The 27703-nt window shown below is 43.5% G+C and overlaps 2 protein-coding genes across 7 annotated transcripts in view; one reads left to right on the forward strand and one right to left on the reverse strand.

Annotated features, from left to right (window-relative positions):
• Positions 1-417: 417 nt before the first annotated feature.
• On the reverse strand, positions 418-12927 carry C13H2orf49 (chromosome 13 C2orf49 homolog). 6 transcript variants are annotated; one of them, XM_033125118.1, is made up of 5 exons: positions 12683-12927; positions 10531-10697; positions 7488-7863; positions 5416-5490; positions 418-665 (listed from the first exon to the last, which is right to left on the reverse strand). In XM_033125118.1, exons 1-4 carry the CDS (start codon positions 12779-12781, stop codon positions 5434-5436), a joined length of 699 nt encoding a protein of 232 aa, XP_032981009.1. In that variant the 5' UTR covers positions 12782-12927; the 3' UTR covers positions 418-665; positions 5416-5433. The 6 variants fall into 6 exon arrangements, with proteins under 6 accessions (XP_032981009.1, XP_032981006.1, XP_032981011.1 ...); XM_033125115.1 differs by lacking the exon at positions 418-665 and adding an exon at positions 672-1028; XM_033125119.1 differs by lacking the exon at positions 418-665 and having other exon boundaries at positions 2439-5490; positions 7488-7610; positions 7737-7863.
• Positions 12928-18658: 5731 nt separating this feature from the next.
• Positions 18659-27703, forward strand: part of TGFBRAP1 (transforming growth factor beta receptor associated protein 1) — a 59292-nt gene continuing 50247 nt past the window's right edge. Inside the window, exon 1 of the mRNA XM_033125127.1 lies at positions 18659-18771. The gene's annotated coding sequence lies outside the window, so the exon portion shown is untranslated. The remainder of the gene's footprint in view (positions 18772-27703) is intronic.

The raw sequence follows: 27703 nt of genomic DNA on the forward strand, positions 1-27703 counted from the left end.
GGAACAGATGAAGACCAGTGAGTTGGTGAGCATGGGCCCACTGCCACACGTCATTTCTGCGTGTTGAGTCCTTTGATGAGTGGATGACCTTGATGGTGGATAAGGGACTCTGCTGAGTCTCCAGATGGTAGTTATCAGAAACACCGCGTAGAGGGAACGCAGTTCTCTCATCCAGAGTAGGTGTCTAAGCCAGTAAGAACCAAACACTGCCCCTTCCATGGGAGAGGATGTCCCATATAATCACCTGCCATGGGGTCAGTGCCACATCAGAGACCGTTTTTGTCTGCACTCCTGGCAGATGTGGCACTCAGCAGTGACTGTGGGGGGTCAAGCTTGATGAGCGGAAGCTATAATGCTGAGCCCATGCATCACTTCCACATCTGCTGTTATGGCTTTGCTTACAGTCAGACGAGGACGGTCTCTTAATTTTATTTTATTAACAAATCAATAGCCAAAGAGTTTCAGCAAAGAATATTAAGCTGAAAATAAAATTGTTGTGTTCATGAATGGTTTATGAAAAAATGTCAAACGTGTTGTAATCTCCCTGCATGGCCTTCTCTCCATCAGACAAATCAGAGAAGGAGCTGATCTTACAGGTGCACACCCCCGCCTGGCTGCACAGGTGGTGGGGACGTCACAGAGTGCCCCAGCTCCTTACAACTTTCCTGCAAAGTAAAAATCATAGCTTCAAAAAAGCAAACTTTAAAAACTCCAATTACTAATATAAATCAGCATTGGCTCCAGATCTTACAAGTCCAACTAAGAACACACAGGAACAAGGTGTGCTCCTCAACCGTCCCTAATTCCGAGGTGGCCATTTCAGGAAGAGTGATCCAAGCCATGGGCCCTGACTCAGCTCCTAGGAAAAACATGGACACAAACAAGAACAAGTCCACAGAATCTGTGCATCTAAGTGAAGGCAGGGCTACGGGAAGAGAAGGCAGCACCACTTGTGGCAACCTCACAGGCGGGCGATGGAAATTGTACTGTGACGAAGGCAAGGCACATCCAACCAGAGGGTCCAAGACCTGGAGAGAAGAGACAGGAACCAGAAAGGAAAGAAATGAGGCAGCTACTCGGTGATGCTTCCCCTACAGGCACGTGTTTGTTCTGGAAATGGAAGAACAACATTTTCCTCTCAATTGTAGGTGTGCAAACAAAACTTTCAATGATCTTGGCTGCTAATTACCGTGTTTCCCCGAAAAGAAGACCTAGCTGGACAATCAGCTCTAATGTGTCTTTTGGAGCAAAAATTAATATAAGACCCGGTCTTATTTTACTACAAGAACCAAACACTATTTGCTATTTATAGTAAAATAAGACCGGGTCTTACATGATATGATATATATGATATAACCTGATAAATATAGAATAAAATAATCAGGTCTTGTATTAATTTTAATACAATTAAATTAGCCCAGATCTGATTGTTCTGTCCGTGTTTCAATCCCAAGATTACACTTATCTAAAACAGAGATCCTAACACTCCTAACTCCATCCTCAAAACCTCTAAAGCCGTGACTACGTTCAGAATTAAAACCTACCTTTCCATCCTTTCTTCTTTTAAGAGGCTGTCAGTAACAGTGCAAATCTTTATTAGCCTCCTGAGAGCTTTCCGTAGCTGTCTCCCCTTAAAATATAATCTTTTCAAAGAGCCTTTCCTAACCCCTGTATTTAAAGCAGCTCCACTCCCTACCCTTCTGTTCCTATTCTGTGTTTAAGCTTGATTTTCTTTCCGTCCGTTTTGCATGGTCCACTTGCCTGTTCTCTGGAGGAGCAGCAACCTAATTAATTCACATCTTTATTTTCTTTCTGCCACAACTGGGAAGACACTAAGTGAATAACAACTGACAGAGTAGAGCACTTCAGTTAGTAAAAAGCACTTTGGTAAAAAAAACACACAACACAAAAAAAACCTCTAAATGGAAGTATGGATTTTTTTTTTTTTTTGGTGTCTTCTCCAGATGAAAAATGAAGGCTCTACTTTTTAGGTTCAAGGTAGGTGACCTGAGGCTTTTCCAGGTTAGTTAATTCAGAGCTTCACTATGCAACATTAAGACATTAAGATACCAGTTTAGAAACTAAATTTTTAAGATCACCCCAAACACAAGTAAACCCTCAACTGAATCTCGTTTGTCTTAGTGGGGTAAGAAAGCTTCCCAGGGATGAGGTTCGGGGGACTTGTTTGCATCCCTCCGAGCGCGAGCGCAGTGGCAGTCAATGTGTCAGCCTCTGTAGCACCAGGATGTCCCACACCAGGCCACTCTAGCCACTCTCCCCTTCACAGCTGGGCCCCACGATGTGGCTGGACTGTGGGAGTCATGCCTGACCCCAATCAATCCAGGTACAGAGGGTTTTAGTATAAAAAAATGACACATTTCAATTATCATTTACGCAAATAAAAAGAAATCAAGTCATTAGAGTATTTTTCCATTTTATTTTTTTTACGAATGACAAACCTACTCAATTATTTTATTCAGTTTATTTAAATAAGGATAAGGCTACTTAAAAGGCTTTTTACGTACAAAAAAAATGTACATTACAAGGTTAAACTTTCTGTACTGAATTACAAAACCTGCACAAGCTTTTAATAAAAGAGCACACTTAAAAACATTCTGACCATTTTGTAGCCTGTAAAAATCACTGAAGTTCCACAGTAGTAAATAGAGGAAGCTCTTACATACATATGATTTAGTCTACTGGCAGTTTTACTTAATGTAAGTTTTAAAAAAGGTCATTGCTATTGAATGAGTCTCTAGATCAGTTTCAGAACCGTCTCTCAAAACTTAAGTCAACCAAATATTATTCCAAGTAATAATTACAATTCTGAAGAACTTTAATGCTAGCAAAAATGTTATGGCATAGTAGTAGTTGAACCAACTTCCCAGAGTACCTGGATGCAGTCAAGTTAACAAAGCTGGTTTGGTAAACTGCGGCCTTTACAGCCCTGGGAAGCAATTCAGTGCCCTGAGGCTGCAGGGCCTTGAGACCCTCCAGAACCCACGCAGCAGTCTCTGATCCCTCAGGTGGAAGAAGACTGGGGTCGGCCTATCTTCAGCCCCCAGTGAATGAGCAGAGCCAAGCAACAGGACTTGCAAACCTAATCCTGAAGCTTAGGACCTACAGAAAGGAGGAAGGAGATGGAAGCAAAGAAAGTAAAACTATGGAAAAGGAGGCTAAGAAAAAGGAAAACAGGGAACAGAGAAGGAGAGGAAAGAAAGAACAAGACCACCTGCCAGTGACAGGAAGTGGTAAAGAGCCTGTAACTATACCTCCGAAGCCACTCACTGACTCGAATGCCATGCACTCGCCTACCCCAATAATAAGAAAACTGGCTTTATTGGAATACGGAATCAAGAGCGACAACAGTGACCACGTTAGTGAGTAGAGTATTCCGAAGTTGCCAGCCATTCAAACCAAGTCCTTTTCAACTTCAAAGCTCAGCAAAGCAACACTCCAAACCCTAGGACGCCCAGCACTTCAGCTTCAGATCCCCTTATTCAGCAGGCTTCACTATGTGGAGAGACACATTCGAGACAAGCTGTATGTACAGACCCAGAGAAGGCACAGCGCTCCGACATGCTGGTATGTGCGACACGCAGAACGGGCTTTAGCACTTCTCCACATTTCTAACACAAAAGAGCTCAAGAATATGCTGCTATATGAGCACTGATTCTGAATGTTCATAATATAAACTTCAATTTGAAGCAACAATGTTACCCAGTTCAGCTGTTATTACCAACCTACTTTGTAAGTTAAATATATAAATTAAAAATTAATTTTGAGTACCTAAAAGTAAGTTTCTACTGACTTAAAATTGTCAAATGGCTAATTCTCTCTTAACTAAGAGAGAAATGCAGATGAAAGCAGAAGGGACAACTGAATCTACAATATAATTTGTCATTCTACCCTAAAATCTGCACTTTAAAAATCTCCTTTAACATATAGTTACGTATAGGGTTACATTTGTCCTTCAACAATATTACATACATCAGTCCTGCAGATAATTATATATTTAACAATTTCCTGTAACATTAACAATTTATGCAACACTAAGTATGATTCAATGTTGTCTTACGTGTACAGATTTACAGTCTGGATAAAGGCAGAATGGCTAAAATCTATAGGGTTAAAAGTTTTAGTACAGTACTTACCTGCAAGGTTGAATTAGTATTTTGTAAGGCTGTTCAAGAGCTGAACTAAAATGCTTGTTTTACCAAATCAAAAGAGGAGCGAGGCTGCTCTAAAAAGTACTGACAAGGCAGCTCCCAGTCACACACGGGATAAAGCATAAAATATCCTTTCACTGGTTAGAAACATAGAGCAGAAAAGTGGACACGAGAAGTCACGAATATCAGGTGCACCCTATTTTCCCACTGACTTCCATACAGTGGAAACGACAACCCCACTCTAACACACACACAAAACCTTAGGAGATAACTTCTGTGGGTGACAGCCCTGTGGGAAGCGGTCCAGCTGGTACCCTTCTACGCTGTCACTCTACCAACTGACTTCAGTATCTCCTCTTCTTCCTACTCCTAATCACGCTGAATTTCCCCCTATTACACTTCCTGGACTCCCTGAATTTCTCGAATTCTAACCCCCTCTTCCTACACTCTAAACTTTCTGCCAACAGGCACCACCTCTGACATGATTACTTTGCCTGAAGGTTTTAAAGTCAGCTTTGTTATGCTCGTAGGAGGGAGAGATACCTGAGTTCAAAGAGTGAGATCACAGACTGCTCATGAAAAGAGGAGGCAGGACTGCTGCCATGACAACACTCTAAAGAGTGGACCAGGGGCGAAACTGACCAGTCACTCATAATTCTGTTATGACTGCAGGGAAGGAGCGATAGCAAGCATTTCCCTTTGGATTTTTAGGGGAGGAAGCAATGTAAGCACTTAAAGACCAGCAATCTCATCTGTATACTCTGAGTAATTTATTGGCAGCACGGCAAATACGCTTTTCTTGGGGAACCTCAAGGATGAGTCTGGCAGTATTTACTAAAATCCTGTGATGAACTGTTACATTCTTTTGCTTGGGAAAAGGAAAATTATGAACTTCTAAAACAGTTGAGTTTAAAAAAAAAAATCTCAAATTTCCTCAAAGACTGAAACAGACTAATGAGAGTAATTCCTAAAATTCAACGGATGCTTTTTACCAGACTTGCAGCTACTGATTTGACTAGGGTCAATATAAATGACTTATACTAAGCCATTCATTTAAAAAGAGATTCTTTCCTAATCAGCGAATAAAAGGCAAGAATTTTTTTTTTAAAGGGAGGAACAGAAAGGAAAGATTTTATTATGAACCTAATTTTAAATCTCTTAAGAAAATTCCACAATAATCAAGATCTCTGTAAATACTGTCAATATATGTGACCTTGTTTGAAAAACTAGTTACAATTATATTTACATTTTTGGAAACTTTCCTTCACGGCCATGTAACATGCTGTATCTTCCTCTTTGCTTCTGGGGGCTTAAGGTTATTCTGAAAAGAAATGAACAGAAATCAGTTTATACTTGCAAAAATGTCAGAGAATAACTAAAGTGAACATTTTAAACCACCCAGTTTACTACCAATATATGAATGGTAGATCACTGCTGCCATCTGGTGGGAAAACATTTTAGGAGCTTAGGGAAAAAAGCAAGCCTCCCCAGGACTCCCATTTTCCGCTGCGCTTGTTTGCATACTAGAATCACCTGGGGCACTTACAAACATGCACAGGCCTGGGTCCCAGCCCCCCAGAACCAAGTGGATCAGAAGCCACAGGAGGTGGTGGAGACGAGGCTCCAACCTGGTCTGGGCTTTTGGAAGCTCCTCGGGATACCCAAGGCACACTCAGAGCTGAGAACTGCTGCCTGCTCACAGCCACTTCCTCCCTGCCTAGCCCATGTCCTCCCTCAGTCTCACTGCCCTAGATCTTAATATGAGCCAAGATTAAAAAGAAAAAAACATACCTCTGAAACAGTAAAAGTTTTCTGAATAGAAAAATGCTTTCTATAATAAGAGACTGAAAAACAATACTGGAAGCTCACTCCTTATTGTAATATGTGAGCTATGGATTCGTCTTGCCACTCCTACCCGACACCTTCCTCCTTCCCACACAGGAAACCGAAGAGTGGAGGCAGCTGTGTTCTAAGAAGTGCACACTCTGGGGCCAAATGGACCTGAATTCAAACTGCAGTCTGGCCACTTAGTAACTCTGGAACCAGGACAACTTTCTTTCAATTATCTAAGCTTCTGTTTCCTCATCTGTGAAATGGGAATAACTACTGTGTCCACTTCACAGCGTTGCTAAATCGATTCAACCAACTGATATAAAATTTAGGGCTGGTCAGATACACAGTAGCTTTGTTTTTCCAGGGTCTACTATTTTGGAATGTTTGAACTACTCTGCGTTTTGATCTCTTTGACACACAATTCAAAGATAATAAAGCCAAGTATATACTACAGGAATGTGCTATACACAGAACATATGTCCCCTCAAAAGTCAAATGTTGAAACCGAACCCCCAGTGTGGTACTGGAGCTAAGGCCTTTGAAGTGATCAGATCATGAGGGTGGAGTCCTTATGAAAGAGATTAGGGTCTTTATAAAAGAGGCCCCAGAGAGCTCCCTCTCCCTTTCGGCCATGTGAGGACACAGGGACAAGCAGCCGACGCTGAAACAGGAAGTGGTCCTCACCAGACACTGAATCTGCCAGCGCCTAGATCTTGGACTTCCCAGCCTCCGGGACTATAAGAAATAAATGTTTGTTGCTTAAGCCACCCAGTCAATGGTATTTTTGTTGTAACAGTCTGAACGGACTAAGACAATGAATAAAGGCTATATGTTTAAAAGGTGAAATCACTTTTCTGAGCTTAGGGAAGGACTAGATACAGAGATAGACATAACCGTCTCATAAATTAAACTCTAAATAAACTGTGTAATTGTACCACATTTGCCAGCTTATGAAATTCAAGCACCCAAATGCTTAAGTACAGGAGAGCTCGACATACCAGATCCTCCTAAACGTCCCCTATTCCTCCAAAGATAGGGTCAGTTGAGGGGCAGGGGAGGCAAACAGCAAATCCTAAACTTCTAGTGTGGTTTTAAGGTCAATGCATAATAGACTAAGGTGGAGCTCTGAAATGCTACTTAATAAATGCGTGACCCTGGGCAAATCACTTAATGTTCTGAACCTTGCTAACAAAGAATGTTTCTCTCTTTTAGTTTCAAGATAGTTAAAGGATCTAAATAAGAAAAATCTAGGGAAAGTGCCTACAAGACCCTGTTTACACATTTTAAACAGAAAAAAAATCGAGTGCACGTTAAAAAACATTAGTTTATCATCACAGATTTTTAAATTCCAAGGTCTTAACACGTGAGAAGTGAGATGTAAAAATAAGACAGATCGCACACAGGTTTAAGAACAGCCTGCAGCGCAGCCAAGTGCTCAGGGCTTTCGTTCTCCTCTCCCACTGGCACGAAAATCCCCCCACTCACCACAGCCTCGGCTTCTTCTTTAGGAGCAACTCGCTTTAACTTCACAGGAGTGGTTCCAACAGGGGACAACGGCGGCGACTTCACAGGGCCCGAAGGATTTTTCCTATGCGTTAAGTCATGGTTCTGTTTAGTGTCATTATTATTGTGTTCCATTTTATTGTTCGTAGGCAAATTGGAAGACAAAATTAGGGGTGAAACACTTGAAGAGGAATTTGATAATTTTCGAAAGGCATTACTGGTAAAGCTTGCCTGAGGGGGAGGCTTGAGTCGATCATTATCCCCATTCTCTGTCTTTTTCACTTTTATGCTTGTACTTGTTGAACTTCCATCAAACACAATAAGGGGTCTTTTCCTTAACCCGTCTACAGTGCTGCTCCTGAAATCAAAGAGACGTGTTCATAAAAAATACCACCGGGAGTGGCCAAGCAGTTCAGTAGAATGCAAAGTTAAAATAACCAAAAAAGTTTTATTGATAAGACTAAGTTACTGTAAGTAGGACTGCTGGAAATGAAATTTCCTATGTTCACTCTAAATGAAATAGTAATTTTCTAGTGCTTTAAAGTTTAAGTACTTATTGACATGAAACTTCAAGTTAGCTTTATTGTACATACAAGACAGTTATTTTTAAAATGTCAATCGACCAACTAACCCTAGAACTTAAAGCAGAATTTCATAGTAACTAAAAACTAACAAGACTAACAATAGTGGCAGCCTACAATGAGTCAGAACATTCTATTCCACTCATCAAAAGTCTCTGAAGTCAAAGCATTTTCTCAACTAACTGTAACGTGCATAATTTTCATTTTAAAATTTAACAAGTCTTCATATTTAGCTTCTAAAAACCTCATTTCCCCTCATCATGGAGATAAGTAATAAAAGCATTCATTTGTTCATTATTCATTATACCTGAAGTCAAACAATATATTTATGATAAAAATCTTTTAATCAAACAAGTGAAAAGAACAGGAGCAGGAAGAACACTGCCACCTTGCTACTCAAGTGTGGTCCAGGGACCGGCAACAGCATCAGCATCATCTTGGAGCTTGTAAGAAATGCAGAGTCTGGGGCTCAATCTGTACTGATTCAGAACCTGCCTTCTAACCAGGTCCCACGATTGGCCAAACTCACCAATTCTTGAGTCAACACTGAACACCATTTGATAGAAGATGAAAAATAAGCTCATCGTACACCTACTGCCATTGCAGGAGGGAAACAGGACTTAGGACTTAGAGCAGGGTGCACCAGCTTGTGAGAGTTCAATCTAAGATTTGAGAGCCACACAGAGTTTGAGAAGCACTGCACTAAAGATCTGGTCCTAGTTTTGTGTGACCCGGGGCATGTCACAACACTTCTCTGGAGCTCAGCTCCCTCGAAGACAAAATAATAAGCAACACCCCATGGTCTCTTAGATCCTTCTGGCTTTAATGCTGATACACGAGTCATACTGTGATTTTTAAAAAATGGAACCAAAGTTCCTTTCCAAAAAAATATTGAAGGACTAAAAGGGATTATCATATGATGTACAACAGTATTGAAAGTATTGAAACACTTAGGACACTGTGCTTAGGACAATGTGCTTGAATGTGCAGATCAAGAAAACATTCTTAGTAAGAATCAACAAAAGATATATACAGCATCAACCACACAGCTATGAAAGTTAACACTAATACATAGCTTGTACCAACACGTAACCATCAAGCCAAAATGATGCTCGATGGGAACTGAATGTGTTTCTGATCAAAAGTGAGGCTGTACATGTAATGACTTCCCAAAGACTGTGGGCATACACATGGTACTCTTCAACTATTCTAATACTTGTGGAATAATCTCCCTACCATGAGCTTTTCTTCGTAACCAGAAATTAAAACCACCAGTCAACTTAGAGTTAGCATTCTCCCACTGTCTCTAGTGCACTGAGACAGTGCACTACGACAGTACCTTATAAACAGGAGGCCCTAAAAGGAAACTCAGTAATTCATCAATAGCACCCACTTGCAATAAAGGACACAGGAAAAGAAATAACTTATCCACTTAGGGATCTTAGGACACTGTCCTCATTAACCAACCAACTACATTGATCGATGAAATGTAACTTTCTTTAAAAAAGGACATTCATTTGCTTGTAGTTTTATAAACAATTTCCTAAATTAAAAAAATTTTAAATAGTGCCCCTGAAGCTATGACAGTGTCTTCATTTCTATTACTATTCAAAGATCTTAGAGATTTATTTGACTCCACTTCTTTTTCACAATTCAGTCTATCTTGTCGGCTCTACCTCCAAAATACATCTAGATTCCCAAGCACTTCTTACCAAGCCCACTACTACTACCTCAGCTACACTCACCACTGTCTGTTTCCTGGATTACAGCACAGTCTAAGTGGTTTCCCTTAAACCAATTCTCAGTACAGCAGCCAGCATGAGCCTGTTAATATGGACATCAGCTGGTGTCATCACTCTGCTAAAAATCCTCCACGGGCTTCTCAGCTCAAGAGTAAAGCCAAAGCTCTCACAATGCCTTATAGAGCTTGACAGAATCTGAAAGACAATCAATGTTCACCCTCAATAAACCTCTTCCCCACTATTCTGATTTTCTCTACTCCTGCCCTGATGGCCTCTTCAGTGTTCTTGGTATATGACGGGCACACTCCTGACCCAAGTTCTTGTATTCTGCCGGGAATGCTAGCTGGCTCTCTACTTTCTAGAGGTCTCTCTACTGAAATGGCATTTCTCAGTGAGGTTGTTCCCGGTCACTTTACCTAAAACTGTAATTCCTCTCCCTGGTTTACTTTTCTCCTTAGCATTTGTCACCGTGTAACATACCACATATTTTACTTAACTTTTTTTTTTAATGTTTCTTGCAATTAAAATATGAGCACGGAATTTTGTCAGTTTTATTCATGTTATACAGGCACATACAGTGCCTGATGCTCAATAAATACTTGTTGGATAATTGAATTTTTTTAACCTAAGATTACCTGGGGAAAAAAGAGAAACAAATTTGTTTAGTCATACAAGATGAAAACCAAAACCACTGAAAAGTACCTTTTAGTCTCATTTTTTAGCTCATGTTGCTCTCTTTTCTTTTCCATCATTTTCCCCCATCTATTCTTTGGCAAATCTCTCTGAGGCAATGGTATTGCATGCTGAACATAAAGATCAGTAAGATTGTCTTTGTTTATTCTTACGTCATTTTCAACAGCTATGTTCTTCTGTGGAAAAGGAAATAAGAGTAATTTCAAAACAACATCCTTCAGTTTAATAACTAACCAACTACTTACCTAACAAGGCAAAACACTGCTGCTTAAATAACAAATTATAAAACTATTTTCACAATTAGACACATGCTTAAGGGTCCTATATGATACTGCAAGAAGCAGTATCATCGTAAATAGGTTATGCCTGTAAATACCAGGTTCAGCCTCATCTTAAAGATTATGGTTGTATGTCCTCAGTGTGACGAGGACTGCTGTCCACAACTGCTTAGTCAACATACCAGGCACTGAGTACTTCCAGTAGCATCATCTTAATCTATGAAGGGAATTGAAAATGGGGGACTGCCTGGAGAAAACAGACAAGAAAAAGAAAGCTAACAATGATAACAATTAGTACATTTTCTCAAAAAAAAAAAAGTGTTACTACCATGATCAGATCAGTGGGCTGGAGGTCCCACCCTGCATGCTATTTCCCATGTTTCGTTAATACTGCTCTTCAATTGAAGTTAACTAACTACCAAGATTTCAAACGGTCCTACGAATGGAAGCTGCAGTCCCCTTAGCGATGACCGTAATGACTAACAGTACATCACTAGAACAACCCGCCTGTCATGTTTTCACCAGTCCTTTCAAGTAGCTTCCAGTCATTGTCCAACCATCCCTCATCGCCTCATTCTCCCTCACTTTCCAGTCTGTTCTCAACATCATGGCAAACGGGTAGCACAAGGCACAGTAGTTACAGATACAGAGTTTGGATTTAGGTTTATGAGGATGGAAATGAGATCATGGGTTCTTCAACTGCAATTCAGAAAGGCATGTAAATATTGAACTCACAAAACAAGTCCAGTCTATGTCCTATGATCAACTTACACCGATTCCTTTTTTCTTGCAAAACTTGAAATTTTACTTTTTTTCTTTCTTATACTAGACAACCCTTGATTATCAATGTTCACCCTGTATTCACTCAGAGGCATGTGAAAACCCTGGGGGTTTGCCCGGACAACATTCCCAGAGAAGTCATGGACACATTCGTTTGGGAAGCACTGCTCTCAGGCAGAGGTGCTCAAACTGGTCCCTGGAGCAGCAGCAAGAACTTGTTAAAAATGCAAATTTTGAGGCCACATCCCAGACTTACTGAATCAGAAACTCTGGGGATGGAGCCCAGCAATCTATGCTTTAATAAGCCCTGGGGTGATTCTGATGTACCTCAAGTCTGGCAAACCAGAGGTGAAAAGTAACTGACATCATTAAAATAATCTACTTAGCAGAAGCGCTTGAAGAAATTAAGAGAGAGATCAGAGTACAGTACTGAAGGGAAAACACAAGAAAAATAACAAACATGCTACATAAAACCCCGAAGGAAACGTTCAGTAATACTCTACCACTTTAAACAAAACTTATCACTTTTTTGTCTTATTTTTCATCCACCACCAGAGGCTGAAAAGGAGCAAACGCTACACCGAGAGCCAGGAGCCCCGAATTCTCCCTTGGCTGTATAATTTACTGCATCTCCCGATGGTGTGACCACAAATAAGTCACTTCACCTCTCCGGGACTGTCTCCTCTTCTTCAAACGAGGTGAGAGTGTGGAGAATGGGCGATTTCTCCGAAGCTTTCCCGCCCTGACAGTCCCTGATTACTGCCCTTCGTTTCCATTCTTGTACGATTCTTCCCCAGTCCCTTTCGCTCAGGCCCTTGCTTACACACAGGCCGCGGACGCCGCTTAGGACTCCTCTTCCCGAGCCAGCAAGAACCCACTAGGTTAAGTCCGAATGCCCAGAACTTTCTGATATGTTAACGACATCTCGTTTCCGGATGGGGGCGTGGGGAGACCTGGTCGGTGGGTCTGTGAGGGAGGAGTGGCGTACAGCCAGCGCGAGGAGGGCCGGCGGCGGGTGTGTCCGCCACCACTGAGGATATGCGGGGCGGGCTCCGGCGCGAGCGCCTCTCCCACGCGGGCCCACCCATCCCGGCACGCCTGACCTGCTCAAGCGTGAGGAGAAGGAAGTCCTGGGACAGCAGCTCCGGGTGCAGCAGCAGCTCGGAATCCGTATAGCTGAGACCGCCCACGTCCCCCGCCATCGTCGTCGCCAGGAGACCCCGGCCGGCTACCCACAAGGCTCAGCGACGGAAGAGTCCAGGAAGTGATGTATGTGGGCGGGAACTCGAGTGTCGTCACTCAGGGGGCGCCGCGCCTCTTCTTTACCTTGCGCGACCGGCTGGGGGAGGTCGAGCTGGCTTTCGTCAAGGAATGCTTCCCAGGGCGAAAGAAGTGCAAGGGGTGTGTGCGGAGGGAACGAGTGGCATTTCAAGTCTGGCAGGAAGAGAGGGAAACAGCGACGTTCCCGGAGCCGGCCACGATCGGGCGCGCCTCCTGTGACGTGACGGCAGAGGCCAAAGCGGGTCTCGGGGCAGCCTCGCGGCCAAGAGGCGGGGAAGACTGATCCACATTACCCTGAATATGGCACTCGCCGTGTCTGATCCCGTCTGGGTCTCCTTTTTTTAACCTATTTATCGTTTGTTTCTTAATCTTCCTTTAATATGATGTAAGGCCAGAGGCTTGAGTTCTCAGTGCCTCGCACGTGGTAGGCACTCAAGTATTTGTTGCCTGAAATAATACTACGTATTCACTTCACGTATGAAAACAGACAGAACGCCGCTGACAACGGCCAGACGTTTGTTACACATTCACTGTGTGCCAGGTAATGCATTTTATATGGATTACCTCATTCCTCAGAATGGCCCTATGAGGCGTGTATTACTAAAACGCTTGTTTTTCAGGTGAGGAAACTGAGGCATTAGGGTAATTTGCTCAAGATCATCGGAAGTAGCAAGGTTGACATTCAAGAACATTTTCTCTGCACTTACAAAGAGAATTGGAAAATAAGTGAGATGCTAAATTAAAAAAAGCGATAAAGTTGAAAAGTGTTTTGCAATTTTTCTTTATCATTTATGTATATGATACTTTATCTAGAAATTTCAGACCCGGGCAGAAACTTAAAAGTTACTCAGTTCAGTTCTTCCATTTTAGTGCTGAGGAAGTTAATCGGAAGAAAATTAAATGACTTGTCCAAAGTGGAACAGAGTTGTAGAACTGAGCTGAGGTGGCATTTGGATGCCCTTATTTAGAGTTAAGTGTATTAACTTCATGGTATTAGCATCATAGTGTTTCATATCCAAGATGATTTTCACGACAAGAGTGAAATCAGTGTGACTGGTATTACGTTGTCCCCATGTCCTTCACCAAAAGGCACATGGTTTTAGTGGCAAAAGCAACTGCCTTGCAAGAAGTCGGGGAAAGCTAGACCTCGGTTCAGATTTTGTTCTGCTATATCAAGACCTTGTGTGAGTTACTCAGGACTCTCAGCCTCAGTCTTACCAGAAAAATGCTCTGCTGACACCTTCCGTGAAGAATTACCAAAGGATTCTTCTGCCAACTGCATTTAGCACAGAGTAGGTGCTCAGCCGGTAGCTGATTTTAGAAATACTTCACGTCTCCCCTCAGCTTCCTCACCTGTACAATGGAAATGACACCACCACCTCCCAGTGTTGGGAGGTTGCAGCCGAAGTATGAAAAGTGCCTCCTCTGTTGCCTCTAGCTGGAGATTTGCTGTGGCCTTTGACTGTCATCAAAGGACAGAAGTGGCAGGATGGTGGTGGAGGTGGGAAAAAACACTTTGAGTGTAACAGTCTGAAACTGTGGTTACAGCTCCTCGCTGTGTTCTTTCTACTTGTAGTTTCCTGGACCAGTCACCTAACCTGAAACCTCAAGCTCTTCATCAGCAAAAATGTTCTGTGGCAGCTAAGATCTGTGCTTTTTTTTTCTCCCTGTAGTTCCCAGTTTAAAACTAAATCCATTAAGATAATTCTAGGTGCCCCTGAAGCTAAAACCTCTGTATAGAGGGAGTATCCCTACGAGGCAGGAAAAAAGCAAAAACATCAAGATTCAGAGAGGAGGAAGTAGATTAAGATTCTAATCCCCCTTCGGCGCCGAGAGAGGGAGATACTTTGGGAACGCCTGTCCCCTTAATTCCACTCTGAGCGGAGCTTTGGCGAGTGCAGCCTCAGGGTAGTTGCAGTCTGTTAACTGTATTCTAATCAGCATTTCTGAGGTAGGAATTTGGGGTGGGCGGTAGAATTTGCATTTCTAACAAGTTCTGAAGTGCTGTTTCAAATATGTCTAGGTAGAAGGGCCACCTCACAGAGATTCCTGCCACATCATAGGCAGCCACAGACGTCCTCGACCCTCAAGCCAGGCTAGTTACTATGATTGGAAGGGCCAGGCCCGTCAGCACTGAGACCAAAAGACTGAAAACCCACACCAGAGTGGACAAAGAACATCTTAGAATCCTTCTGGGGACCAGTGGTGCAAAGATCTGATGTCTCCCGCTTCTCATTGTGGCACTTCAGAGGTTGCGGAACCTAGACACAGCCCTGAGGAAGGGGGCGGGCCTCCGTTGATAAGATTATTGTTACTGCAGCCAAGTGGGGTCTTAAAATAGAAATAATGCTCACAGAAAACAAAACTTCTATTTGTTACACACTTCAGTTGTAGATGGAAGTTTATTATCTGTGAGTGTTATACAGTAACCATAAATTTTTAAGTTCAGTCTGAGAGTTTTCCCTTCACTCAAAGATCGTGGGGTTTTATTCGTTAACGTGTTTATTTGGTACCTATAGTTGACAAGAACGAAGCTGAGGGAAACCAGCAGACAGCCTTGCCTGGCATCATCACCTCATTAGGTTAGGAGTTCCCCCAGGACAGGGCCATATATTTCCCTTGAATCTCCCACCTGGTCACTGGCATGCACAGTGCTTGCACTTAGTAGGTACTTAATAAATGTTTTTGAACGAATCATAAAATGTATACTGAGAACTTTGAGTGTTGTTGATTCCTCTTTCTTAGTGTAATATTTAAGGTACTTGTTACAAATGTCAAAAATATATCTGAGCATAATTCAAAGAGCTTCAAAGTGAATGTAATAATTTAAAAAATATTTCACATTTTAGACCTGTGTTTTTAGCTATTTGGAGCCACAGTTCTGCTTTGAGTTTCAAATAACTACCATAATAATAATTGATTATATTTTTTATTATTGTCCTTTCTCATTCTTTTTACAATCAGATCATCATAAAGATGCATTCACAGACAAACTCCCTACTGGCTTTCTTGTAAAACCCATCTCATAGGACACTTGTTTCATGAGTTCCTTTAAACTGTCTCTTACATCTTTGCGTTCTCAGCACCCAGCACAGTGCCTGGTACACAGTATAAGAACAGTAAGTGTGTGCTGAATGAATATGAATAAACCTTTCCAGATCCTCAAGCACTTCCTAACTGAGGTCTCTCCTGTCACCTAGGATCTGGTTGGGGGGTAGTTCTTCCACATACCCCACTAAATCAGTGGTTCTCAAAACTGAGTGAGCTTTAACTTAAAGTCACCTGGAGAGCTTGTAAACAAACAGTGTGCTGGGCCCCACCCCCAAGTTTCTGACTTAGGAAATGTGGAGTGTGGGCAGGGGGATTTGCATTTCTAACAAGTTCCAAGGTGACGTTGGTAGTCGCACCACTGAACTGAAGTAAGCTGCTTGAGGGCAGGGCCTGTGTCCTTGTTTTAGTATCCCCAGCAGCTTCTACCATAGGACCTGGTACCTAGGAGCTCTTCAAGAAATATTTTATTTGATTAACAGTTTAAAAAGTATATTTTACTGAATCTAGATTACAAGTCTATGAATATATGTGTATATATCATTAAATGAGAATACATATAAGAGCTCTTAAAACATGGCCCATATTAAGCTATGTTTGCTAAAAATAATAAATGTAACCTTTGTTTAATCTCATCTTCTAAAATGATACCCAAATTAGATGTCACTTTTAACAAGAGAACTTATAAAGTAACAGAATCTTAGCATTAAAAGCCTTTTTTAAAGATAACAGTTTATTAATATTAAGTATCAGGAATTTGAAAAATTGGTTGAGTGCTTCCTACGTGCAGATAGACATTGCGAGAACAAGATAGACACATTCGTCCTTAAGAGCCTACAACCAGTGAGGAACTTTAAGTGTGAGTATGTGTAAGTGTGAGGATGTTAAGTTTGGGGAGTAGATGGCCACTATAAAGCATTCGGTTGTATCTATTCAATCTTCATTAATCTATTAGAATACATCTTTTTTATATTCTATAAGATACTTTTGACATGCTTAATATGGACCCAAGGAATATTTAATAAATGTTTAAAAGTTAACAACTTTGAGGCTGGCCCGGTGGCTCAGGCCGTTGGAGCTCCGTGCTCCTAACTCCAAAGGCTGCCAGTTCGATTCCCACATGGGCCAGTGGGCTCTCAACCACAAGGTTGCCGCTTCAATTCCTCGAGTCCCACAAGGGATGGTGGGCAGCACCCCCTGCAACTAAGATTGAACACAGCACCTTGAGCTGAGCTGCCACTGAGCTCCCAGGTGTGGCTCGGTTGGCGCGCATCCTCTCAACCACAAGGTTGCTTGTTGGATTCCCGATAGAGATGATGGGCTGCACCCCCTGCAACTAGAAAATGGCAACTGGACCTGGAGCTGAGCTGCACCCTCCACAACTAAGACTCAAAGGACAACAACTTGAAGCTGAGCGGCACCCTCCACAACTAACATTGAAAGGACCACAACTTGACTTGGAAAAAAGTCCTGGAAGTACACACTGTTCCCCAATAAAGTCCTGTTCCCCTTCCCCAATAAAATCTTAAAAAAAAAAAAAAGTGAACAACTTTGAAAAACATATGACTTTGATATTTCTTCTTAAATATAATCAATCAAAACAACATAAGGAATTTAGAATTAGCCGTGGGGCAAATATTCCCACGCTTATGGAATAATTACACACAGGTTCCTCTCACATGTGAAATAGACCTCTCAGAAAGTTCCAGGAAAAACAAATGTTTCTAGATAGGATAATGTGCACATGTGGAGCTTGCCATCTTAAAAATCCTATGGTAAATCCTTTCATAAAGGAAATTATTATTTCCAAATTATCTTTCTTCCCTTTTTTTGTTAATATACATTTTTACTCCTAGATTGATTAAAGCAGAATACAAATGTTCCATAAACTTCAATCAATAGAACTTAATTTTATCTATATAAAAAATTCACTGTGTTGTTGAATTCTGGGTTCTTTGCTCTGTTCTTACTACCAGGGAATTTGGGATAAGTCATTCACTTCTTTTTGCCTGTCACTCATCTGTAAAATGGAGAAATTAATAGTGCCTACTTCATAAGGACAGAGGCTTAAATGGGATCATTGCTGTAAGGCTCTTAGCCCAGTGTCAGGCAGTCAGTAGATGTCACCTGTGACTAATCTTGTACAGTTCTCTGTACCCTGCAAATGTGGCTTTTAGGCCCCGCTGGTCAGTGATTAGCTGCTCAACAATACATTTCAGTGCCATAAGAAACACCCCAGCAAGACTTTGTCAGTCAGATGGCAGCCTGGTCAAGCATTTCCCAGGACTGATTGATTGGTGGTTGGTTGGTTGGTTGATTCATTCATTCAGCAGCTATTTCCTGGGTCCTACACTACATCCAGCCTGTTTTGATGTTAGAAATAGGAGTGGTGAGCAAATCATGCAAGGCCAGTGTTTTCATGAAGCTCTACGTGCCGGTGGGGGAAGAGGAAATACACTAATAACAATCATTGCTAACACTTCATGAGCACCCACCCTGTGCCAGTCAGCGTTCTAAGTCCTTTACAGGAATTAACTCCTTTATCCGACCGCCCCACGAGGCAGGCGCTACTGTGATCCCTTAGTCTAAGGGAAACTGAGGCTAAGAGGGATGCTCCACTGGGCGCTGGGCCAGGAGTGTGGTTTCTAGCAGCCTAGGGACGTCCCGACGGTCGTGGGGCGCGGGGACCAACGCGCTCCCGCCCTCCCGGCGCCCGGCGGCCGCCCCACGTGACGGGAAGCGACGGCGGCGGCGGCGGAGCCGGACCAGCCCAAGAGCCGCGGCCGGGAGCGGGCGGCGGGCGGCGGGGGGCCCCAGGCCGCAGGGCCGGCGCGACGGTAGAGGCCGGCGCTGCGCCGCGCGGGTGAGTGCGGAGGGCGGCGGGCTGCCGGGGCACGGGGCGCCGGCAGGAGCGCGCGGAGAAGGGGGCTGGAGGGCGGGGCCCCGTGGAGGGGGCAGGGCGAGCGAGTGGGTGCCTGGGGGGTCGTGAGCAGGCAGGTTAGTGTGTGCGGGCAGGAATGGGGGGCAGAGTGCCTGTCAAATCGAAGACAGGTGTGCCAGTGTGTGGGGGGGTCGGGGGTCGGTGCACGAGTGTGCACATGTGTGTGGACTGGGGCAGGTGTGCCCGAGCCCGGGATCCGCGGTGTGGTCGTTGTGGCGTGGAGGAGAGAGTGGGTGCGGAGTGGGCGTGTGTTTCGGGCAGGGGAGGATCAGAGACCTCGTCCTTGAATTGAGGTAGGCGTTTAGTTTTCTGGAGGGAAGAAGAGCAGGGAAGACTACACCCTTGTGTCCCTTGCCCTTCCACCCCTTGTATGGAACGGTTTTGTCGCTGTAATTGATGTTTCCTGGAGCTGTTGGGATTTGAGAGCTCAAATTTCGGGTCGCGTTCGGGCCTGACTTGTTGCCCTGAACTGGGAGACTATGCAGGGTGTGTTGAGGAGGGCAGAGACCGGCCGGTTCACAGCCCCCTTCAGCAGGGCCCGGAGCTGCCACCCCCTGCGATTTGCCTTTTCCTGGCCTTTTGTTGGGGCAGGTGCAAGTTGGGTTTCCAGTTTGCCTCCCTCTGTGTTATATGGGGATGACTCTAAAGACAGAAGCTGTCCTTTGTCGCCTCCAGTTGTCTGCACCTATCATTGCTTCCACCCATGGACTGTTGAGCAACCCTCACAAAGCCCCCCAGGCTGTTCTGGGGGCTGTCTGGCTGCTGGAAATGGGGATTCACACAGTGCTTCTTAATGCAAATGACTGTATGGGGTGCTGGGGTCAAAACATGTCAGAGCGGGGTTTAATCCATGGTGAAGTGCTGGTGGGCAGGCGCCTGTCTTCTGGAGGAAAGGCCCAGCCGGAAGGCACTGAGAGAAGTGTGTGAGGAGCCTTTGCAGCGTGAGCGGGCTTACCTGAAGTCCGAACTCACCACGTGGAGGGGCCTGTGGGTGCCCACTACGCTCTCCTCTGGACCCGCTTCTCTGGTGCTCAGCCGGAAACTGGTGGAGAACTGAGGGCTCCCAGCGCTCTGGTCAGATAGGAAGAAACATCTAGCCAGCTGCTTCCCTTTTCTTTCCATTTCTGCCAGCCAAGCAGTCTCGCAGTCATTGGGGCAGCCTCTTTGGTGTGTAGCACTAGAAAGAACCCTGACCGGATCCCCTGGGAGCCTGTCTAGAACTAGCCCTTCCAGGGCCCAGTGCATCTAAGAAATGGGGGCAGTGCTGCTCCATGGTGCTGAGCATGGAATTGTGGGTTCAAATCCTGCCCCCACCAGTGTTCCCCAACTCAGTTGAAAATCCGCTTTTTGACTTCTCCAAAACTTAACTACAGTCAGTCGTCCCTGGGTATCTGCCAGGGATTGGTGCTAGGACCCCCGCGGATACCAGATCCTCAAGTCCCTTATATACAAGGGCTTAGACCCGTGCATAAGATCGGCCCTCCTTATCTGCGGTTTCCCACCTGCGCATCAAAAATACTGTTTTCTGTCCACAGTTAGGTGAATCCATGGATTTGTAACCCAGGTTTACACAGGGCCGAGTGTGTATTTATTGAAAAAAATCCCTGTGTTAGTGGACCTGCGCAGTCCAAACGCATGTTGTTGTTCAATGGTGAGCTGTAATTGTTAACCCAATGAATACTTCTCTCTGGGGTTTGACTCCTCTTGGGACCTGATCCCAATTTGCTGTACGCGTTACAGTGTATACATTTTACTAAGAAATTGAGTGATACCTTTTCCCCTTTTCCCCTCTTCCCCTCCATCGTCAACCCTGAGCAGCAGAACTCTGATCCTGGAGTTGGAGGTGGCGGGTGTTATCCACCACTGCAGGCTCCTAGGACACTTCAGCCTCTGCCTAACCCCCTATGACAGATTTGTAAGGGCCCATTCTCCTGTTATGCAGCTCCAGCTGACACGTTTTAACAACACAGAGCTCACTGTTTTAAAAAGGCTAAATTTTCTAGGCCTTATTTGTAGCTAGCATTTCTGTTTAGGAAAAAAAAAAGTTGTTATTATGGCTAATTTCTTCATGCTAATATTAAACATTTGTGATCCTTTAAGAAAACTTGAGGAAATTTTATTTAATGAGTTAAGCATCTTTATCTTTGATTCCAATTCTTATTAGAAATACATTAGTCATTTGTGGGGGCCAGGTGTTTGGATACTGCCAAATAATTTGGCCCATACTTTACAATTCATCTCCTCTGTGGCAAACCTGACCCATTTTTCTTTATTGAAAAAAAAACATAACTACTAAATGAATGTAGAAGTAACAGTTTCATCTGGGGCCATCCCAGATGAGTCTGAGTGCTTTGTGAAGTCTTGCAAGGGATTTGGAACGAAGATTTTTTTCTTGATAGTCAAGTAGCTGCTGTTGAGTAAATTAAAGATTCAAGAAAAACAATGTATGTGAAAGGACAATTGCCTAGGATCCAGTAGGCACTGGATAATTCCTTGTGGCTGTTTAAAGGTCCAGTATTGAGGAAGATGTCATAAAGGAAATGCCCTAGATACTCATACTCCCGCTCTGCTTCTCTGCCACCTTTCCCTGCCCTTCCCAAAGCCTGTCCTCCGTGATGACTGTCGATGTGACTATTGTAGGATGTATATGATATACATAGATAGACACACTATATGCATGTAGATGTGTATATGTATACACTTATGTATATATATTTACACATATATTTAGATAATCTAGATAGTGTTACCCAGGGAAAGGATAAAAGCTATGACTAGTCACATCTAGGTATGTACCAGAATAATATCAAGACGACAAGTTAGATGTTATACCTTAGTTGTATTTTTTTCCTTCTTTCTTAACATACTCTCTCAGGTCGTGGAAACAGTTTTCTTATGCTATAACTTGTCTAATGCTGCCTCTGTCACATGAGCGCGAAAGATAACATTAAATGTTTGTCAGGTAGCATCCTAATTTTCAAAAGTGGGACAAGCTGTCTGTGGTACAAGTCAGTAAATTGGTTGTGGATTCCTGGAAAATTTCAGGATTGAGCCATGGAGCAGATGGCTGTGAGAAGTTAGAGAAGAGCCTGGGACCAGCATGGGGTGTGGTTCCATAAGAACAGCGTGTGTCACATAAACATATATCCTGTTCTGATAAAATTACGAGGTTAATGGAGAAGTGTGTGAGTGTATCATTCTGTATCTGAAATTTAGCAGGGCAGTACTGACGCTGAACCCCATTTGGTGAGAAGCATTTATTTGTGACAAAGGTTGTGTAGGGGGCAGAGGGCAGGGGCAAGCCATTTTGGAAACAGAGAAACCTACGTATGAGGGAGGAGAATAGGATGCCTTCTCTAGACTCAGTATGGGAAGGCCAGGGCCCTACTGATAACAAGAGTCCCTTAGGAGGCGTTACAGCAGGACACTCATATCACAGTGGTATCCTGTTTAGAGTCATCGCTTTCTTCTAAGAGCATCTGAAATCACACTTGTCCCCTTCGGTCAGTAGAGTGGAAGAATATGGCCTTGAAGTCAAAAACAGAAACTGGTTGGAGTCTCTGTTTCATCACCTGGTAGCTTTGTAACCTTGAGTAAGCCACCAAAAATCTGTGTGTCCACCTCTCAGAGTAGTGTGAGAATGAAAGGAAATCATTTATGTCAAGTACACAGTATCCCACCAAACCCAGTGCTCAGGGGCTCTCGAAAGGCGGCCATCAAGGCATCGGCCACAATCACTGGGTGCCCATCCTTCGTCCAGACTTGGAGCAGCCTCTGTCCCTGGGCAGCCAGGTGGCTCCGTGCTTAAGGGCGTGTGCTCCTGAGACAAGCTGTCCGGGCTGGGATCTCAGTTCTCCATGGTCATTCAGCCTTTTGAAACCTCTATTTCCTCCATTTCCTCCCTTGCAGAATGGAATTATGATACTACTCGCCTCATAGGTTTGCTGTGAGCGTGAAGAGAGCTTTTAATGTGGAGCCTGGCACATAATGAGCCTTCCAGAAGTCTTAGCTCCTCTACCATAGTGTTATTACTACCCTGTCCTCCAAAGGAGCTGGAAAATGCTACAGGGGAAGCATGGCGAGTCCCGATTCCTATTTCACAAGGAGGTGATGGGCCCAGAGGCTATAAGTGACTTGCCCCAGATCGGAAGCAGTTGGCCAAGCCGCTAGAGCTCAGGATCCCCAGGTCAATATTGAGAAGGTCTGCTTTGCACCATGCCGCCTTCAGCACTGTTCACCGCGTGGCCCAGGTTAGCTCCGGGGCCTTGCGCCTGACAGAGAGAGGGAGGGCATTTACAGAGCCTCGCCTCTGCTCTTTCCTAGCTTCTCTTGCCCAAAGCCCTACGGCTGGCCATCAGAGCCCCTCACCTGCCTGCTTTTCCTGACGTTTGCGGTATATCAGAGTTTGGACTCCGCAGGAGTCAGCTTACATGTGCCCCAACCCAATCTGAATTCGTCTATGTAAGAAGTCTTCAATGAGCATAAGTCCCAAAGTCTCCTCTTGGAAATTCATTTTCAGGAGAAAAAACTTAATTTGTACATATTTTTCATGTCTATAATTTGAAGCTAGAACACTAAATTGAGAAAAATCACCTCCAAAAGTAACTGTAGAAAAAAGATGGTGCAATGGCCCCAGCATCCCGAGGCCCTAAGGGGCATTCTGCTGGGCTGCTGGTCATTGCCTATTCCATTTTCTCTCTTTCAGGTACTGACACTCAGATCATTCTGAATGTCTCCTTTCCTGATAGATTACACTAAGGCAAGGTAATAAACCAACAACTGTGATTACATTGATCTTTGTATTTTAACTTTTGAAGTAGCTTTGGGCTTATTAAGAGATGAAAAATGATAGAGTTCGCATAAACTCCTTACTTAGCTTCCCCCTTCGTTGACATCTTGTATGACCATAGTATAGTGATCAGAACTAGTAAGTGAGTATCAGTACTGTTAACCAAACTACAGACTGCATTCGATTTCACCAGTTTTCCCACTAATGTCCTTTCTGTCCCACAATCCTGTTTCTGATCTAGTTTCCCCACATCGCATTTAGTCGTCCTGTCTCCTGGGTCTCTAACCTGTGACAGTTCCTCAGTCTCTCCTCTTTTTTCATGACCTTAACACTCTTGAGGAGAGTCAGGGATTTTGTAGATGTCCCTCAGTTTGGGGTACTTTGGCGTTTTCTCATGATTGGGTTGTGGTGACTTTGTTTTCTCCCCAAGAATACCACAGTGGTGACATGACTCGATTACATTTGAGTTTAATGTTGGGCTCCACTCTGTGTCCCCCTGAAGCAGCAGGAGCAACAGGGATGAGACTTCCCTGGTTCTCAGGAAGTTCGCTGGTGCCCAGGCCCCAGTAAGCAATTCTCCCTCCCAGTGTCTCCCACCCCCCTGCGACCTGCGACATAAATGTCCTCTTGTTCCCTGTTAAGTTTCTCTGTTGTTTCCACATGCCCAGTCCCCTAATTACTCTGTTATGTTACCTTGAGGATTTAGGATCTTTTTCTGAGGCGCCAACGGCAGCTGGAAAAACAAAAATGTCACGCCTTCTTGAACACACATACTCAAATTAATGTTTGTGACCACGGAGCCTGAAAGTCGTATCAAACCTCATCTGACTTTAGAGGGGCCGCTAAGATAATTCTTACTTTTTTTTTTTTATCTTGAGATGATGTCGATTGTAATTACAGTCAATTTATATCCTCAGAAGAGAGCTAATTGGCCCCCAAACCACCAAAATTCATCTTTTAGGTGCTTACTAAAGTTTGAGATGCTGACGGGGTTTTATTGAGTGTGTTAATTCTGCAGGCTGTGAAGGTGAGTGTCAGAGAGCCAGTAAAGCCCCCTATAGGAATTGGAGGTGTTTAGCAGTTCGATTTTTGTAGAGGACGTCAATTAACATTTTCTTTCGCTCATTTAGCACAAAGAGCATCTAAAGGTAGCTGCAATGAAAGAACGTTTGCTAGCAGTGTTTGCCTTTTCCCACCCACTAAAGAATTTTGAGTCTGTGATTGGGCTATTCATTTCGTCAGGAACATAGCATAGGCCAAATGAAAAAAATACATCCCGTCATACCTCTACCTGTCCTGCTGGATACCTGTGACAGTGTGGCCAAGAGAGGAAAGATGAGCGTGGGGGTGGGCCAGTGTCAGGGAGGAGGACAGGAAGATCAGAGTTTGTGCTCAGTGCCACAGGGATGCAAAAACAGACGTGGGACACTGGGCAGCAGGTCTCTTAGTAACTGCCCACACCATTTCTATTTTATTATAAGCTGACGTGAGCCAGGCTGATGCGAACACCTGCCCGAACCCAGCTGAGTCCTCCACCTGACTTCTGGGCTATCCCAATCCAGGCATCAGGTCAGTCCCTTCACTGGGACCACTAGAAAACTGGCCCCTGAACTGGCTTCTAAGTTTTCCTCCCTTAAACATCATTCAGGTTCAGCCTAAAACAATATGGGGAGTAATGCAAGGTGTCCTGCCATCTTGGAGAGTGCTCCTTTCTGGCCCCTTCCCCTTCCCCCTGATGATTTCCCTCAGCTCTGTACTCTGCACTTCAGCTTTTTCTCCTGATCATATGGGGCCAACACTGGGACCCGGCGACCTGGAGCTGAAAAGAACCCAAGACATTTGGGAGGGCCTGTATTCTCCCCCAGCCTTTCCCAAGAGTGTAAGAATGTACGACAACTTTTGTTAATTGCCTTAGAGGTTTGTTTTTTAGCACTGATATTTTCAGTTTTCTTGAAGCTGTTCCCCTGTAGTGGATATTGGTATCGGTCTATGGCTTCGTGGTCTTCATAAGTACATCTACCTTGGTGAATTGAGAAACTTTTTAAGAAATTTTTTTTTTCTATAAAAGAAAAGTCATATATTAAAGTGGCACAAGGTAAACTTTTAAAAATTCATTGTATTTATAGAAATAACTGCAAACCACAGGAAGATTCAAAGAACACAAGCCCCCTTCCACCTAACACCCGGTGGAGCTTCATGTCCACCCCACGCCCACTTGCGATGTGAGCTTTGACCCCTCCAAAGCTCCTGCTTTCCATACAAGGGACTGCAGTAGGTGCGTGAGAATGAGGCAGTGTTTCTTATTTTCGTTAAAGTCAACCAAACCATTGTAGCTGATGGTAACTATTTTCCGACTGATGGTTTGGTCCCTTGAAAAGGTGCCCAGTTTTGCTCAGTGTCCCTTCTGACAACGGGTTGGTTTGCAGAGTACCTCGGACACTTACACATTTAGGTAGATAACTGGCTCTTGAACTCAAGCAGCTAGGAACTTGATCATTCAGAACTGAACGTAGCCAATGAAATGAGTGACTGATGTGGAATAGTAGCTGTAATTTCTCTTTGTAAGTAAGAGAGGTAAAGTTGTCTGAGATTCGGTTTGTGAGGGTGTCACATCTGCTGAGTTTGGAGTTTATCTTCTACGCAGTGGCATGCTTTCCGAAGCGTTTTAAAGAGGACATGATGATGTCTCTGGTGACGTCCTCATGCCTGGACATCCTCATGTATTTATTGGCTTTGAATCTGGCCTGACTTTGGTCCAAACGTTGGAGTGACCATTTGATCTCCATTCACTTATAATGGACTATCAGAAACTCAAAAAACGGTTAATATCAAATGTGACAATACCGTGTTTCCCCAAAAATAAGACTTAGCCAGACCGTCAGCTCTCATGCGTCTTTTGGAGCAAAAATTAATATAAAACCCGGTCTTATTTTACTGTAAGATAAAACCGGGTATAATATAATACCGGGTCTTTTTTTACTATAAGACCGGGTATAATATAATATATGATATGATATGATATATGATATATAATATAATACGTAATATAATACCGGGTCTAATATTAATTTTTACTCCAAAAGACGCATTAGAGCTGATTATCCGGCTGCATCTTATTTTCGGGGAAACACGGTAGCAAATGTATCTCTAGGTAGAGTGTTCTTTTTAAAATATAGATGAAGAATTAATCTTTAGCTTGTTCACAGGAAAGCACTTCCTATTATAGGCCTATAATACCCATTGATGAGTTGAGTTTTCACCCTCTCAAGTGTCGACTCTCTGGTGCACTTTCAGCTCCCTAGGGCTCCAAAGAGTCTGTTTCAAAGAATTCTGAAATGTGAGGTTTTTGCAGACCCCAAGTACACCATGCTCATCTTAAGGTTGCCCTTATATTATGCGCACATTCTGTGATAGGAGATAACAGAGTGTCCTCCTTTGGTTCAAGAATAATAATTACTGGTGAAGATCCCATCTTAATAAAATGCCACTTTGTCATAGCATTCTTTTAGCAGAATATATTTATTTCTGTCTCAGATGAGGAATCTATGTAAATATTTTTCTGTAATCTTGTAATGTTAGATCTATAAGGCAATCAGTTAACAATTAGTAACAGTCTTGAACTGGCTGGAAAATAAGAGCGGAGATGCATTTGTGGCTGTAAAAGCTGAAGCTGAGTCGAGGACCCAGAGGTAAGAGGGTGACCTCTTGGAGGCTGTGACCTCTGACGGTGCAAACAGACCCAGCGCAGGGCACCTGCCCCTCCTCCTGGGCACTCTGCCACATGGTAGTGTTTTCCTCCATCTAAGAATAACCCTGGGGGATTTATGGAAATACCTGCTGGGACGCCCTATGTTGGACTTTGGAAATATGGGTACAGTGTAAACTCTGCAGTAGATTTAGATGGAAGGAACTCACTTATGTATATGACAAATGTTTCCATTAAATGAAATTTTAAACAAGGAACATGCACTTTGTGAATACAGCCAAGTTTATTAAACTGAGGTTCTGTGTCTATTTCCAGGGTAAGCTAGTTTGGGGAAAAATTTTATTTTTATTTATATATAT

This window comes from Rhinolophus ferrumequinum, chromosome 13, assembly GCF_004115265.2.
Source record: "Rhinolophus ferrumequinum isolate MPI-CBG mRhiFer1 chromosome 13, mRhiFer1_v1.p, whole genome shotgun sequence".
Classification (NCBI taxonomy): Eukaryota; Metazoa; Chordata; class Mammalia; order Chiroptera; family Rhinolophidae; genus Rhinolophus; species Rhinolophus ferrumequinum.